General features: G+C 44.8%; 1 protein-coding gene and 1 pseudogene across 1 annotated transcript; one reads left to right on the forward strand and one right to left on the reverse strand.

Moving 5' to 3' along the window:
• Positions 1–7,793: 7,793 nt before the first annotated feature.
• Positions 7,794–8,805, reverse strand: LOC120928484 (annotated as a pseudogene).
• A 2,085-nt stretch (positions 8,806–10,890) lies between these two features.
• LOC120928176 (uncharacterized protein K02A2.6-like) lies at positions 10,891–12,725 on the forward strand. The gene has a single exon (XM_040339286.1). The coding sequence runs from the start codon at positions 10,891–10,893 to the stop codon at positions 12,691–12,693; it is 1,803 nt and encodes a 600-aa protein (XP_040195220.1). The 3' UTR covers positions 12,694–12,725.
• The last annotated feature ends 2,171 nt before the right edge of the window (positions 12,726–14,896 follow it).

The following is a 14,896-nucleotide window of genomic DNA, read 5'->3' on the forward strand; positions in this document are numbered from 1 at the left end:
GAAATATGTTTTGTCTGATCTAGTCGACCCTACTAGTTTCGCCACTTGGCTTCTTCAGGGGAATTAGGACAAGATCGTTTCTATAGAATACTCTAAAGAGAGAATAGAACAGTTTAAGCATACATATTCAATATGAACATTTCAACCATACATTCTCAACAATATATAATATGGATTGAAAAACAATAAAAGTTTGGCTGGGACATATGGCGAGGCAGTATGGACCATGGCTCAAAGGAAAGGCACGCACCATGGCCCACAACCGATAATCACTCCATGCTGATCAGCCCATGGAAAGGGGCTGGCAGCAAATTACCATAAGGTAGGAAAAATCAACCTACCCTAGCTTAGCTCCATGCACAATCAGCCAGGGAACAACCCCCCTCACACAGGGTGGATATAGAGATCCGGACCCGGGCAGTATGGCTATGTTTTAAAAGAGGAAAGGAGTATGAAATGTTATAAAGTGTTCGCACAGAAGGTCTTGTTGCAAACAGATAAACAGAAAAATAAACAATTACATCAGTGATTAAATCAAGTACTTTACAGGTTAAGTAAGCCATACCTTGAAGCGTGGTAAAATCAAGGTAGACAGAAAAAGATTAAATTGTCACAGGTACAGGGGCACTGTGAGGCCAGGGTTTATCTAAAGAAAAAGAAAGGACTTGAAGTAACATTTGTATAAAGCATCAAGTATTATGAAATGAATAAGTAAGTGTGTATTTAAATACCAAGGGATACACTTACATAGACTATCAAGGCAAATGTGTAGCCTCAATACAGGCAGGCATCAGATGCTGGTAGCAGTGAGGGATAAACCCCTTGTAGCAAAAGATTCAAGAATAGATTCCTTTAACCACTTCAGATCCGTAGGACGTCCTGGGACGTCCTGGACTTTGAGCGGTGATATCTGAATGATGCCTGCAGCTGCAGGCATCATTCAGATATCTCTGTCTTCAGCTGGCGATTCTGTGTACCAGAAGAACGATCAAAGCGGCGGTTCCGCCGCTCGATCGTTCTTCTAGGCAGCGGGAGGGGACATCCCCCCCTCCCGCCGCCATCCGGTGCTTCTCCGGGCTCTCCCGTGCCATCGGGGGCCCGGAGAGCGAATCGGCCGGCGCTCGTTGGTGAACCATAGAGATGACTGGTGACCAGACGGTCACAGTCATCTCTATGACCGTCGGAGGGCCGGGCGCGACGTTATGACGTCACGCCCGGTACCCGGAAGTAAACAAAGCCGCTATCGCGGCTGTCGGCATGTAATCGGTGAAATTTTTTTCACCGATTTCATGCTTGTAAGCCTGTAGGAGAGATGTTGGGTCTTATTGACCCCACATCTCTCCATAAAGAGGACCTGTCACACTGATTCCTATTACAAGGGGATGTTTACATTCCTTGTAATAGGAATAAAAGTGATCAAAAAAAAAAAAAATGTCAAAAAAAGTGTAAAAATAAAAAAATGAAGTAAAAAAATAAAATAAAATAATAAAAAAAAAAATTTAAAACGCCCCTGTCTCGGTCGCTCGCGTGCAGAAGCGAACGCACATGCAAGTCCCGCCCACATATGTAAACACCGTTCAAACCCCACATGTGAGGTATCATCGCGTGCGTTAAAGCGTGTGCAACAATTCTAGCACTAGACCTACTCTGTAACTCAAAAATAGTAACATGTAAAAAAAATTAAAGCGTTGCCTATGGAGATTTTTATGTACCAAAGTTTGGCGCCATTCCATGAGTGTGCGCAATTTTAAAGCGTGACATGTTAGGTATCTATTTACTCGGCGTTACATCGTCTTTCACATTATACAAAAAAATTGGGCCAACTTTACTGTTTTGTTATTTTTTAATTCTGATTAATTTTCTAGCAAAAAAATTGTGATTTTTACATGAAGGAGAGAAGTGCCAAAATAGGCCCGGTAACGAAGTGGTTAAATACAAGAAAAATAAATAGAGGAGTGTTAAACCAAAGAGGTTTCCACAGTGCTTAAACCAAGCACATAATAAAGATAATCAGAGTGGATGGTTCGTGGTAGAGGCTTACCTAGTTACCTAGGAAAGGATGTTCAATAAAACGGTGTCCCTGCTTGTAGCAGAACTAATGAGAGCTGGCCGTGTTATTTATAGCCCGCTCGGGGGGGCGGGCGGTTTGTGATTGGATCTAAGGGATCACGTGGTCTCCGGCGCGCCTACAGTCCCCACACTCCTTAGCGCCGAGTCTGCCGCGTCACGATAGGACGCCAGCCTATCAGCGGAGCCGCATCCGGGAAGGAGGAAGAAGCCGCACGAGTACATCTGACCCTTCATAGAGAAGGCGCTGATGACAGGCGCGGTAACAGGCAAGCATCCACACATTATAGTGCGGATCAAGCCTGCAACCGAGCAAAAACAGAAACACCAAACACTGAGGAGGAATTGTTGAATAAACAGCCTGGGAGGGGAGGGACCTCTGGGGGGGGGGAAGAATATAAAACCCATACCAGAAATGTGGATGGACTAGTAAATGGTGATAGTGGCAGATTGGGACAAGCACACGTCCGTTCAAGAGCCAGTTAGGGCTCAACCCAGTCCCACTGTATGGGTGAGCCCAGAAAAGTGGCACAGCCTCACCAGAAATCCGAGCCATTGTTGAAAATATAAGATGATAAACATATTAATTTGCGTTATACATCAAGATCAAAAAACAGGTTGGCATTAGAATACTTATTATATTTCATAAATTGTACATCTAACAGTAGCAAAATATAAATGTCATTGGTATAAAGATATAATAATAAGATTTATTGCCCCCCACAAGCGTGGGAGCAAACTAGTCGGTTTTAGCCACATACCAAAATGTGCCCACTAGATGGAGTATAGGGCAACAAGTTAGTTGTAATCTGATCAGCTTCATGTTTGGACTTGCAGTGAGATGGTAATAGGGCAGGATAGAGTGAGGGGGAGGAAAAATGACCAGACCACTACGCCTCTCATGGATGTAAGGGTAGAAGCCACAATTTTGTACTTTATAGTAAGATTCGGATATATTTTACAAAAAGGGCTTGAAGCTTATGTATTCATTCAAGCCCGGGAATTTGGTGGCATCTAACTGGTGTATCCATTTAGTCTCAAGCTGGAGTAGGGTCTGATCAATTCCTCCACCTCGAACATGTGTTGGAACGTGTTCCAGGGCTGAGAAACTCAGGGCATTGAGATCAAAGCCGTGTAAACACGCCACATGTCTGTTCAAGGCAGTAGTCATTAATCGTTTATACAGAGGATTAACGTGGTCTCTAATGCGCTTAAAAAACGGTCTTTTGGTCTTGCCAACATAGAAGCATCCACATTGGCAGGTTGCCAAGTAGACGACACCCACAGATTGGCAAGTGATATGAAATTTTGGTTTGTGTATACGGCCATTGGGTAAAAAAGTGACCGTATTAGTGTGTATGAACGGGCAAATGTCGCAATGACCGCAAGGAGAGGTGCCTTTGATGATGGACGTCTCACATTGCTTTCTTGTATGGTGACTTTGGACAAGACGGTCCCTCAACGAGGGGGTTCGTTTAAATGTGATCTCAGGGTATGATTTTAGATATTTTGGGATCGTGTTGTCGGCACGAAGTAGAGGCCAGAATTTTTTGAAAACCTGTTGCATTTGCACGTGCTGTTGCGAAAATTTTGTCACTATTCTGATAGAGTCAATTTTATCAGATTGTTTTTTGGTATTTGAATGGATAAGGTTCGATCGATCTAGTTTCACCACCCTATTGAATGATCTCTTAAGCAATGATCGACTGTAGCCCCGGCACAAAAGTCTACAATATAAATCATTGGCTGCAGCATGAAAATCAGTATCTCTCGTACAATTCCTTTTAAGCCTAAGGAACTGGCTGTAGGGAATGCTATTTAGCAGTGGTTCAGGATGTCCGCTAGTCGCGTGAAGAACAGTGTTGCCCGCAGAGGGCTTGCGAAACAGTGATGTATGCAATTGGCCAGTCAAGTCAACATGGATACGCAAGTCCAAAAAACTCACATCAGTCTGAATGCACTCCATGGTGAACTTGAGATTAAAGGTGTTAATGGCCAGTAATTGCATAAGAAGGGTGAGTTCCTCTCTAGAGCCAGACCAAAGGATGAGTACGTCGTCTATATATCTGTACCATTTTATGACATTGGACAACAGCTTTGATAGACGTATGTCCGAGAAAATCTCCTTCTCCCACCCCCCCAGATACAGGTTCGCGTAGCTGGGGGCACACTTGGTCCCCATAGCTACTCCCTGTATCTGGAGGAAGCGGGAGGAGTTGAACATAAATACGTTTCTCGTTAGGATGAACTTCAAAAGTTTTAAGATAAAGGCATTGTAAGGATCAGAGGTTAGGCCACGTGTCTGTAACTCCGCTGATATAATTTCCAGACCTCTGGAGTGGGGTATACAGTTATATAAGCTCTCCTCGTCAAGAGCCACCAGCCAAGATCCAGATGGAATGGACTTTCCATCCAGAGTTTGGAGCAACTGGATAGTGTCCCTGACATGAGAGGGAAGGGACATCACGTGAGGCAACAAATATCTGTCAACAACAGTACTGGCATTTTCCGTTAGACTATTACATCCCGAAACGATCGGTCGACCAGGGGGATGTTCGAGGGATTTATGAACTTTTGGCAGAGCATAAAATGTAGGGATTTTGGATTCCCTCACATTCAGAAAGTTCCAGGTGTTTAGGTCGATTGTGCCTTTTTGATAGGCTTCAAAAATTAGTTTGTAGTACTCCTTAGTAAAATTATCCATCAGAGTCCTAGAGATTGGCCTGTACCAGTCTTTGTTGCCAAGGATGTCGAGGCACATGGTTTCATTTGCCTCGACATCCATGACAACAACATTTCCACCCTTATCGGCTGGCTTCACGACAAGCGTGGGATGATTTTGCAGATCAGTTATGGCCTTCAACAGGGAGGGAGACAGGTTCCTGTCAACCTTCTTGTTTAGATCCATTAGTTGGATTTCATTAGTCACTTGTTGACCAAAAGCCCACAAGTTGGGATTCATCTGTAAAGAGGGGAATGATCTCGATTTAGGCCTATATGAGGCTGGAGGGGGGAAAGTGACACCGGGGACGACCAAGCCAACAGATGTGGGTGTGGTATTGTCACCTGTGTCACCCTCCTCCCATAGACACATTTGCCCGTTTTTTAAGCGCATTAGAGACCACGTTAATCCTCTGTATAAACGATTAATGACTACTGCCTTGAACAGACATGTGGCGTGTTTACACGACTTTGATCTCAATGCCCTGAGTTTTTCAGCCCTGGAACACGTTCCAACACATGTTCGAGGTGGAGGAATTGATCAGACCCTACTCCAGCTTGAGACTAAATTGATACACCAGTTAGATGCCACCAAATTCCCGGGCTTGAATGAATACATAAGCTTCAAGCCCTTTTTGTAAAATATATCCGAATCTTACTATAAAGTACAAAATTGTGGCTTCTACCCTTACATCCATGAGAGGCGTAGTGGTCTGGTCATTTTTCCTCCCCCTCACTCTATCCTGCCCTATTACCATCTCACTGCAAGTCCAAACATGAAGCTGATCAGATTACAAATAACTTGTTGCCCTATACTCCATCTAGTGGGCACATTTCGGTATGTGGCTAAAACCGACTAGTTTGCTCCCACGCTTGTGGGGGGCAATAAATCTTATTACTATATCTTTATACCAATGACATTTATATTTTGCTACTGTTAGATGTACAATTTATGAAATATAATAAGTATTCTAATGCCAACCTGTTTTTTGATCTTGATGTATAACGCAAATTAATATGTTTATCATCTTATATTTTCAACAAAAATGTTTTATATTTTCTACTTTGGCTCGGATTTCTGGTGAGGCTGTGCCACCTTTCTGGGCTCACCCATACAGTGGGACTGGGTTGAGCCCTAACTGGCTCTTGAACGGATGTGTGCCTGTCCCAATCTGCCACTATCACCATTTACCATACACTAGTACATCCACATTTCTGCTATGGGTTTTATATTCTCCCCCCCCCCCCGGAGGTCCCTCCCCTCCCAGGCTGTTTATTCAACAATTCCTCCTCAGTGTTTGGTGTTTTTGTTTTTGCTCGGTTGCAGGCTTGATCCGCACTATAATGTGTGGATGCTTGCCTGTTACCGCGCCTGTCATCAGCGCCTTCTCTATGAAGGGTCTGATGTACTCGTGCGGCTTCTTCCTCCTTCCCGGATGCGGCTCCGCTGATAGGCTGGCGTCCTATCGTGACGCGGCGGACTCGGCGCTAAGGAGTGTGGGGACTGTAGGCGCGCCGGAGACCACGTGATCCCTTAGATCCAATCACGAACTGCCCGCCCCCCCGAGCGGGCTATAAATAACACGGCCAGCTCTCATTAGTTCTGCTACAAGCAGGGACACCGTTTTATTGAACATCCTTTCCTAGGTAACTAGGCAAGCCTCTACCACGAACCATCCAGTCTGCTTATCTTTATTATGTGCTTGGTTTAAGCACTGTGGAAACCTCTTTGGTTTAACACTCCTCTATTTATTTTTCTTGTATTTAAAGGAATCTATTCTTGAATCTTTTGCTACAAGGGGTTTATCCCTCACTGCTACCAGCTGATGCCTGCCTGTATTGAGGCTACACATTTGCCTTGATAGTCTATGTAAGTGTATCCCTTGGTATTTAAATACACACTTACTTATTCATTTCATAATACTTGATGCTTTATACAAATGTTACTTCAAGTCCTTTCTTTTTCTTTAGATAAACCCTGGCCTCACAGTGCCCCTGTACCTGTGACAATTTAATCTTTTTCTGTCTACCTTGATTTTACCACGCTTCAAGGTATGGCTTACTTAACCCGTAAAGTACTTGATTTAATCACTGATGTAATTGTTTATTTTTCTGTTTATCTGTTTGCAACAAGACCTTCTGTGCGAACACTTTATAACATTTCATACTCCTTTCCTCTTTTAAAACATAGCCATACTGCCCGGGTCCGGATCTCTATATCCACCCTGTGTGAGGGGGGTTGTTCCCTGGCTGATTGTGCATGGAGCTAAGCTAGGGTAGGTTGATTTTTCCTACCTTATGGTAATTTGCTGCCAGCCCCTTTCCATGGGCTGATCAGCATGGAGTGATTATCGGTTGTGGGCCATGGTGCGTGCCTTTCCTTTGAGCCATGGTCCATACTGCCTCGCCATATGTCCCAGCCAAACTTTTATTGTTTTTCAATCCATATTATATATTGTTGAGAATGTATGGTTGAAATGTTCATATTGAATATGTATGCTTAAACTGTTCTATTCTCTCTTTAGAGTATTCTATAGAAACGATCTTGTCCTAATTCCCCTGAAGAAGCCAAGTGGCGAAACTAGTAGGGTCGACTAGATCAGACAAAACATATTTCTAGAATCTGCTCCCACAAAATATTTATGTCTTCATTGTGTATTTTACTCTGTAAAATTTGAATAAATCTTTTTCTATTTTTGCTATATATATATATACACATTTGTCTGGTTCCTATTTTTGCACCGTAATAATCCCCTCAACCCTCCCAAAATCCCCCTTTTCTTTTTTTGTCGGAAAAAAAGGACGCCAATTTTGTTTGGGAGCCACGTCGCACGACCGCGCCATTGTCAGTTAAAGAGACGCAGTGCCGAATCGCAAAAAAGTGGCCTGGTCATTGACCAGCAAAATTGGTCCGGGGCTGAAGTGGTTAATAACATTGGGTGCAAAGTGGGCGGGGCTTGATGTTGCATAATCTGAATTTGAATTCCAATATCTCAAATAACCGAACAGGCTGAAACATTCATTTTTTGTGGCACAAAATAGTTTTTAAGATTATCTGCTTTTTAGACATTTATTTTGTAGCTTAGAAAGGAGAAAACCATTGCATGATGAGTTTCTTCATAGCCTGTTTTACATCTTGGTTCCTTAGGCTGTAAATAAAAGGATTTAACATAGGAGTAATGATAGTGTAAGCCATGCTAACGATGCGATCATACTGGGAGGAGTAGTCTGATGGAGGGCGGATGTAAATAAACATTACAGTGCCATAGAACAAACATATGACCATGAGATGAGAAGAACAGGAGGAAAAGGCTTTGCTTCGGCTACTGCTGGTCTTTATTTTCAGTATAGCCGAAGCAATGGCCACATAGGAAATAAGTATCAAAAGAAACGGAATAGGAATAAACATAGAACCTTCAGTGTATAGTAGGAGCTCAGCTAGGCTAGTATTGGAGCAGGACAGTTTGAGAAGTGATGTCACATCACAGAAGAAGTGGTGGATCAGTCTGTCCTCACAGTATTTTAATTGTGATAATTGTATAAGTGTGCAATATTGAATGTAGGCATGATGCCACCCAGCAACTGATATTCATCATGAGCATAACTCTATCATTCATTAATGATACGTAGCGTAAGGGAGTACAAACAGCTAAATATCGATCAAATGCCATGACTGACAGGAGAAAACTCTCAGTGGTGCCCAGAAACACAAGGAAGTACATCTGCAGGAAACAGCCAAGGAAGGAGATGGAGGTTCCTCCTCGAAGAATGCAGGACACAAGCTTGGGAACCGTCACTGTAGAGAAAGAGATGTCCACTACTGACAAGTTACCTAAGAAAAAGTACATTGGTGTGTGTAACTGTGCAGAAAGTATAATAGAACTTATTAAAAGTAAGTTAGCAGTCCATGTGAGGGCGTATATGACCAGAAGGGTGGAGAAGAGAACACCGTGGTTGTAGTGAAGGTCTGAGAAGGACAGAAGGATAAAGCCGGAGGTAAGATTTACTTTCTCCATCACTTGTGATCTAAAATGTTTCTTTGTGATGATCCCAAATTCACATAATCCGATTCTACTTGTTGTATTTGTAGATTTCTTTGTTATGCCGTTCCTGATAATGGACATTAAATACAGTATTGTATATTATGTTTTTTTTATTTTACTCTTTTAAAATGCATTAGACACTTTTGAAACAATCTGTCTTATCAGCTAGGTGCCGTTTGGAAAATGTATCCACATTTTTATCTTCATTTTTACATTGCATCATCCTTGTGGACCAAAAACAAAAAGTACATTTCAAGTCATCCAAACTGCAGGTTCTGAAGTCAAAGAAAGTGCCAGGGGACACCTAAAGCCTAAGAAGCTCTGTGATGTAACCCGCGTCTGATTCTGTGGTCATTGGCTATGGCCCGCCTCCTTCTGCCTTAGTAGATAGTGGGATCATGTGATGTTTGTGATAGATCACTGTGACCTTTACCCTCTTTCTCCTGATGCATGATAGGGGAGGAGGAGCTGTACCAGGAAGTCAGACAGTGTGTGTGGGGAACTGGAAGCAGGCACATGAGGCTGAGAAGGGATTACATCTGATAAGGACAGAAGCTGTTGGATTAAGACTCCTCCATGTAAGAATGCCATAATGTTCTGAGCAATAAACCTTGCTCTGGTTAAGTAGTACATCGGCATGTGTGTGTAACTTGCTGAGCAGATACTGGCAGCACTGCTAGCAACACCTGAGAGACACAGAGCGGCAAGGGGACATAACAGTGGCGACGAGGATTGTGGATTTTAGCACACATGGCCTTCATAGGGTTTATTCAACCATTTGATCCTGCAGCTGAGTCATGGAGCTCCTGGGTGGAGAGGCTGGAACAGTATATGGAAGCAAATAATGTGACTGTAGATAAGAAAGTTGCAGTTTTTCTCACTGCATTGGGTCAAGCTGCATATGGAACCCTCAGAGACCTTGTTTCTCCAGACAAGCCGGCCTCTAAGCCCCTGCCTGAGTTAATTCAGACGTTACATGCACACTACAACCCGAAGCCGATAAAAATTGCAGAGCGGTTTAAATTCTACAGTAGAAGGCAGCAGGCCGGGGAGGATATAAAGACATATATCATTGCTTTACGTAAACTAGCTGCCACTTGTCAGTTTGGAGACTACCTGCAGACGGCTCTCCGTGACATGTTCGTCATGGGACTCTGCGACCCAGCCATACAGAAACGTTTACTCACAGAACCCGACTTGACTCTGAAGAAAGCCACTGACCTTGCTACGGTCATGGAGTTGGCAACACGGGATGCCACCCTACTGAAGGCACCTCCTACAACTCCTGCAAGCCAGGGTGAGGAAATATTCCACACTGCTATCACTCAACGCTCGAGACGCCCATCCCCTGCCACTCAGCTTAAACCTCGCCACCCTAATTCTTCTGTCTCTGGGACCCCGACTTGCTACCGTTGTGGTAACTCTAGTCACAGTGCGCCTGCTTGCAAGTTTAAGGATGTTGTTTGTTTTCACTGTGGAAAGACTGGTCATATTGGGCGTGTTTGCCGCAGCTCTCGCTCCCCGAACACTACCACAAAAGATAGACGTAAACAGATATTTCGTGTGGATATGAACAATAACGGTTTCAGCTCTGATGAGGAGACCTGTGTCCAGCATGTTGGACTGTTTCGAGTAGCTGGGAGTACTCCTGCGATTAAAGTGGATGTCACACTCAATGGCTGTCCTGTCTCCATGGATGTTGATACAGGGGCAGCTGTGTCTGTCATTTCATGGACTGATTTAAAGGCATCGGGGCTGTCCCTGCCGCTCAAACCTACAAAGCTCACATTACAAACCTACAGCAAGGAATTACTACAGCCCCTGGGTTATGTGAAACTCCTTGTTACATTAGGCAACCGCATGTCAAAGTCTACGCCTTTATGTTGTGAGGAAAGGGGGTCCTCCGCTGTATGGAAGGGACTGGATCAAAGCCCTGGGCATGCCTCCTTTTGCCATTGCCCAATGTACATTGCTTTCTGAAGTAGACCATTGGGTGGAATCCATGAAGTCACGTTTTAAAGAGGTTTTTGAGGACTCTTTGGGCACCGTAAAATGAAAGATGGCCCACCTCCTCTTAAAGCCTGGTGCTACACCTCGTTTTTGTAAGGCAAGATCAGTACCTTTTGCCTTGCGGAAGAAAGTGGAAGCAGAGCTGGACCACCTATTGGCTGAAATGATCATAACGAAAGTGGATAGAAGTGAATGGGCATCGCCAATTGTGCCTGTCAAGAAAAAGAATGGAGACATTAGGATTTGTGGTGATTTCAGGGTAGCCCTGAACAACCAACTTCTTGTGGATCAATACCCATTGCCTCGACTTGAAGATTTATTTGGCTCACTGGCTGGGGGGCAAAAGTTTACAAAAATAGACTTAAAGCAAGCTTACCTGCAACTGCAAGTACACCCAGATTCACGCCATCTGTTGACCATTAACACGCATAAAGGATTATTCCAGTATAACCGCATGTTTTTTGGCATAGCCCCAGCTCCAGCCATCTGGCAGCGGATCATGGATGAGGTCCTGGCAGGAATGCCTTTCACCCAATGTCTACTGGATGACATGCTCATCACTGGTCCCACTGATGAAGAACACAGAAAGAATGTTGAAGCTGTGCTAGAGAGACTCCAAAAGTATGGTTTACGTGTCAATCTTTCAAAATGCAAATTTCTCAAGTCTCAACTGGAGTTTTGTGCCCACACGGCGGACCGACATGGGCTACACACTACTGAAGAAAAGGTTAAAGCCCTTACCCATGCCCCTACCCCCACCCCCCGGAATGTCACCCAGCTCAGGTCCTACCTTGGCCTCCTAAATTACTACCGCCGTTTCTTGCCGAACCTAGCACACCAGCTCTACCCATTACATCGCTTACTGGATGCAAGAGCTAAATGGATATGGACAGAGAAATGTGAAGAAGCTTTTCGGCTTTCTAAAGAACTCATTCTGTCTTCTCGAGTTCTGGTCCACTATGATTTAAAGAAACCCGTCATCCTGGCTTGTGACGCCTCGCCTTGTGGACTGGGTGCTGTACTTTCCCATGTCATGCCGGATGGCACGGAGCGCCCCATTTCTTTTGCCTCCAGGTCTTTAACCTCAGCAGAACAAAACTACTCCCAGATTGACAAGGAAGCTTTGGCCATTGTATGGGCCACAAAAAAAATTCACGCGTACATCTATGGTCGGGAGTTCACACTTATCACTGACCACAAACCTCTGTTGTCAATACTGAACCCTCAGAAAGGAATTTCTACAACAATCGCATCTCGCTTACAAAGGTACGCTTTATTTTTAGGAGCTTATGCTTATTCTATCAGATACCGCTCCCATGATACCCATGACAATGCAGATGCATTTTCCAGATTGCCACTTGGAGACCACCCACTAAGAGAGATACGTGTAGTGGAAGTACACAGGCCACAATCTTGCATGTCCACCTCCCTGATTGCCAGACATACGGCCACAGATCCTTTCCTGTCTCAGAAATTCTCTTATGTTCAGACTGGATGGCCAGAGAGAGTTTCAGGTGAATTTCGTCCGTACTTTGCCAGAAAATGTGAGCTTGTGACTAATGCTGGTTGCCTACAATGGGGCAATAGAGTGATTGTACCCCAGTACTTGCAATCAACCATGCTAAGGATACTGCATGAAGGCCATCCTGGTGTGGTGCGCATGAAGCAGCGAGCCCGGAGCTATGTTTGGTATCCACAAATGGATACGGCAATTGAAGATTATGTTGCTCAATGTCCTGGGTGCTGTCAAGCCCAGCGACCCCAAAAGAGAGGAACCCTGCAACCTTGGCCATGGCCAACAGAACCGTGGTCTAGACTCCATCTTGATTTTGCTGGCCCCAATCACGGGTAAAATGTATTTGATCGTGGTAGATGCGCATTCAAAATGGCCGGAGGTTTTTCAAATGCCTTCTATTACCTCAGCTGCTACCATTCTAGTCTTAAGGAAGCTCTTTGCTCAATATGGCTTGCCAACAGCCATAGTCTCCGACAATGGAACTCAATTTACATCGCATGAGTTTCAATCATTCCGTAGTGGCTTGGGCGTCCAACACTACAAAACAGCTCCTTATCATCCAGCCTCGAATGGGCTGGCAGAACGATTTGTACAGACATTTAAGAAGCACTTACTGTCCACTCTGGACCAGGTTGGAATGTCAGAGGAGAAGCTGCTGGAATTCTTGATCATGTACCGTAACACGAAACACGCTACTACTGGGCTGTCACCAGCTTTTCTTATGTTTGGCAGGCATCTCCGCACCAAACTTGATTTAGTTCGTCCGCAGGAACACTCACCAACACCTCCTCCGCCGGCCCGTCTGGGATTCTGTGCCGGTGATCTTGTATGGTCTCGGAATTACAGAGCTTTGCCTCCTTGGCTTCCTGACGTTATTGATGGAACTCTTGGCAGAAGAATGTACCTTGTTGGCCTGGAGGAAGGCATTTGTGTTCGACGACACCTTTCACAATTGAGGAAACGCATTTGCCAGCCACCAGTGAAAAAACCGACCCCTCTTTCTAACCACCCACCAGAGTCTACTCTGAACTCTGCTGGTGACATATGGCATGGTGTCTGGCATGATCCCACAAGTTTACAACCAAACCCTGAACCGGTTGGTGACCATATTCCTGAGGAGCTCGGACATGTACCTTGAGTTACAGAGACTGATTTGTCTGTGGGACGCCCACTGACATCTCCAGAACCTTTGACCGACTCTATCCCCCCGGTGCTGTGCCTCTGCGTAAGTCTACCCGTCAAAGACGTCAAACGCCTCACTGGCAAAGCGCTGAAATCTTACGGGACACATTGGAGGTCAGGGAACAGAGACAAAGGGCTCATGAAGTGCTGCAAATATCACAGAACTGAGTTGGAGATACTACTTGCTGAACTGATCTTGCTTGCCTTGTTATGTTATGTGTTCAACATTTTGTTCTCTTGTTATGTTTTTGTTGTTTTTTGGGAAGGAAAGGAGGTGTGATGTTTGTGATAGATCACTGTGACCTTTACCCTCTTTCTCCTGATGCATGATGGGGGAGGAGGAGCTGTACCAGGAAGTCAGACAGTGTGTGTGGGGAACTGGAAGCAGGCACATGAGGCTGAGAAGGGATTACATCTGATAAGGACAGAAGCTGTTGGATTAAGACTCCTCCATGTAAGAATGCCATAATGTTCTGAGTAATAAACCTTGCTCTGGTTAAGTATTACATCAGCCTGTGTGTGTAACTTGCTGAGCAGATACTGGCAGCACTGCTAGCAACACCTGAGAGACACAGAGCGGCAAGGGGACATAACAGATCACTAGTCAGTGCATTAGGCTAGAGGTACCCACAGGTACCTTTGCCTCGATGATTGGAAAACCCTTACATACAGTTTCTCACAAAAGTGAGTACATCCCTCACATTTTTTTATTAATATTTTTGTATTTTTTTATATTAATATAGTTGATAACCTCCCATGGCTTCCAATACCACCTCTATGCAGATGACACCCAGATCTATCTCTCCACTCCTCAACTCACCCCCTTGATCTCCTTACGGATCTCAAACTTACTTAAACATACCTCACAACTTTTCAACTTCAGAATGAGGGACAAATGAGCATACCCCCCCAAACGAAGTTGTTGAGCGGGGGGCGCTGATCAAAGTTGTTGAGCGGGGGGGGAATCCGTGGATCACAGTTGTTGAGCGGGGGGGTTCCACGGATCAAAGTTGTTGAGCAGGGGGGTCCACGGGTCAGAGTTGTTGAGCGGGGGGGTGCAGATCAAAGTTGTTGAGGGGGGAGTTTGTCGGCAATTGCGGGACCGCGTGATTTACCGCTAGTCGCGGGGGTGGGGGTGCCGCGAAATTGCGGGACAATAGCACTGCTCGCGGGGCCGCGGGATTTAACGTGAATCAAGGGACATTCACGCGAAATCCGGGACGGTTGGGAGGTATGCTTAAAGTGAAGGTTACGCAGTTTCTGGAATTTTTCGTTGTATGTGCATTGCATAGTAACATAGATATCAATGTACCACTCACTTGCTAGCCGCTTGTAATAGCATCGGTTCGTTTTCCGT

This window comes from Rana temporaria, chromosome 2 (assembly GCF_905171775.1).
Source record: "Rana temporaria chromosome 2, aRanTem1.1, whole genome shotgun sequence".
Lineage (NCBI taxonomy): Eukaryota > Metazoa > Chordata > Amphibia > Anura > Ranidae > Rana > Rana temporaria.

What these genes read in the sequence shown, in the direction of transcription:
- LOC120928176 (XM_040339286.1), top strand. Translation starts at nt 10,891, where the DNA reads ATGGCCCACCTCCTCTTAAAGCCTGGTGCTACACCTCGTTTTTGTAAG.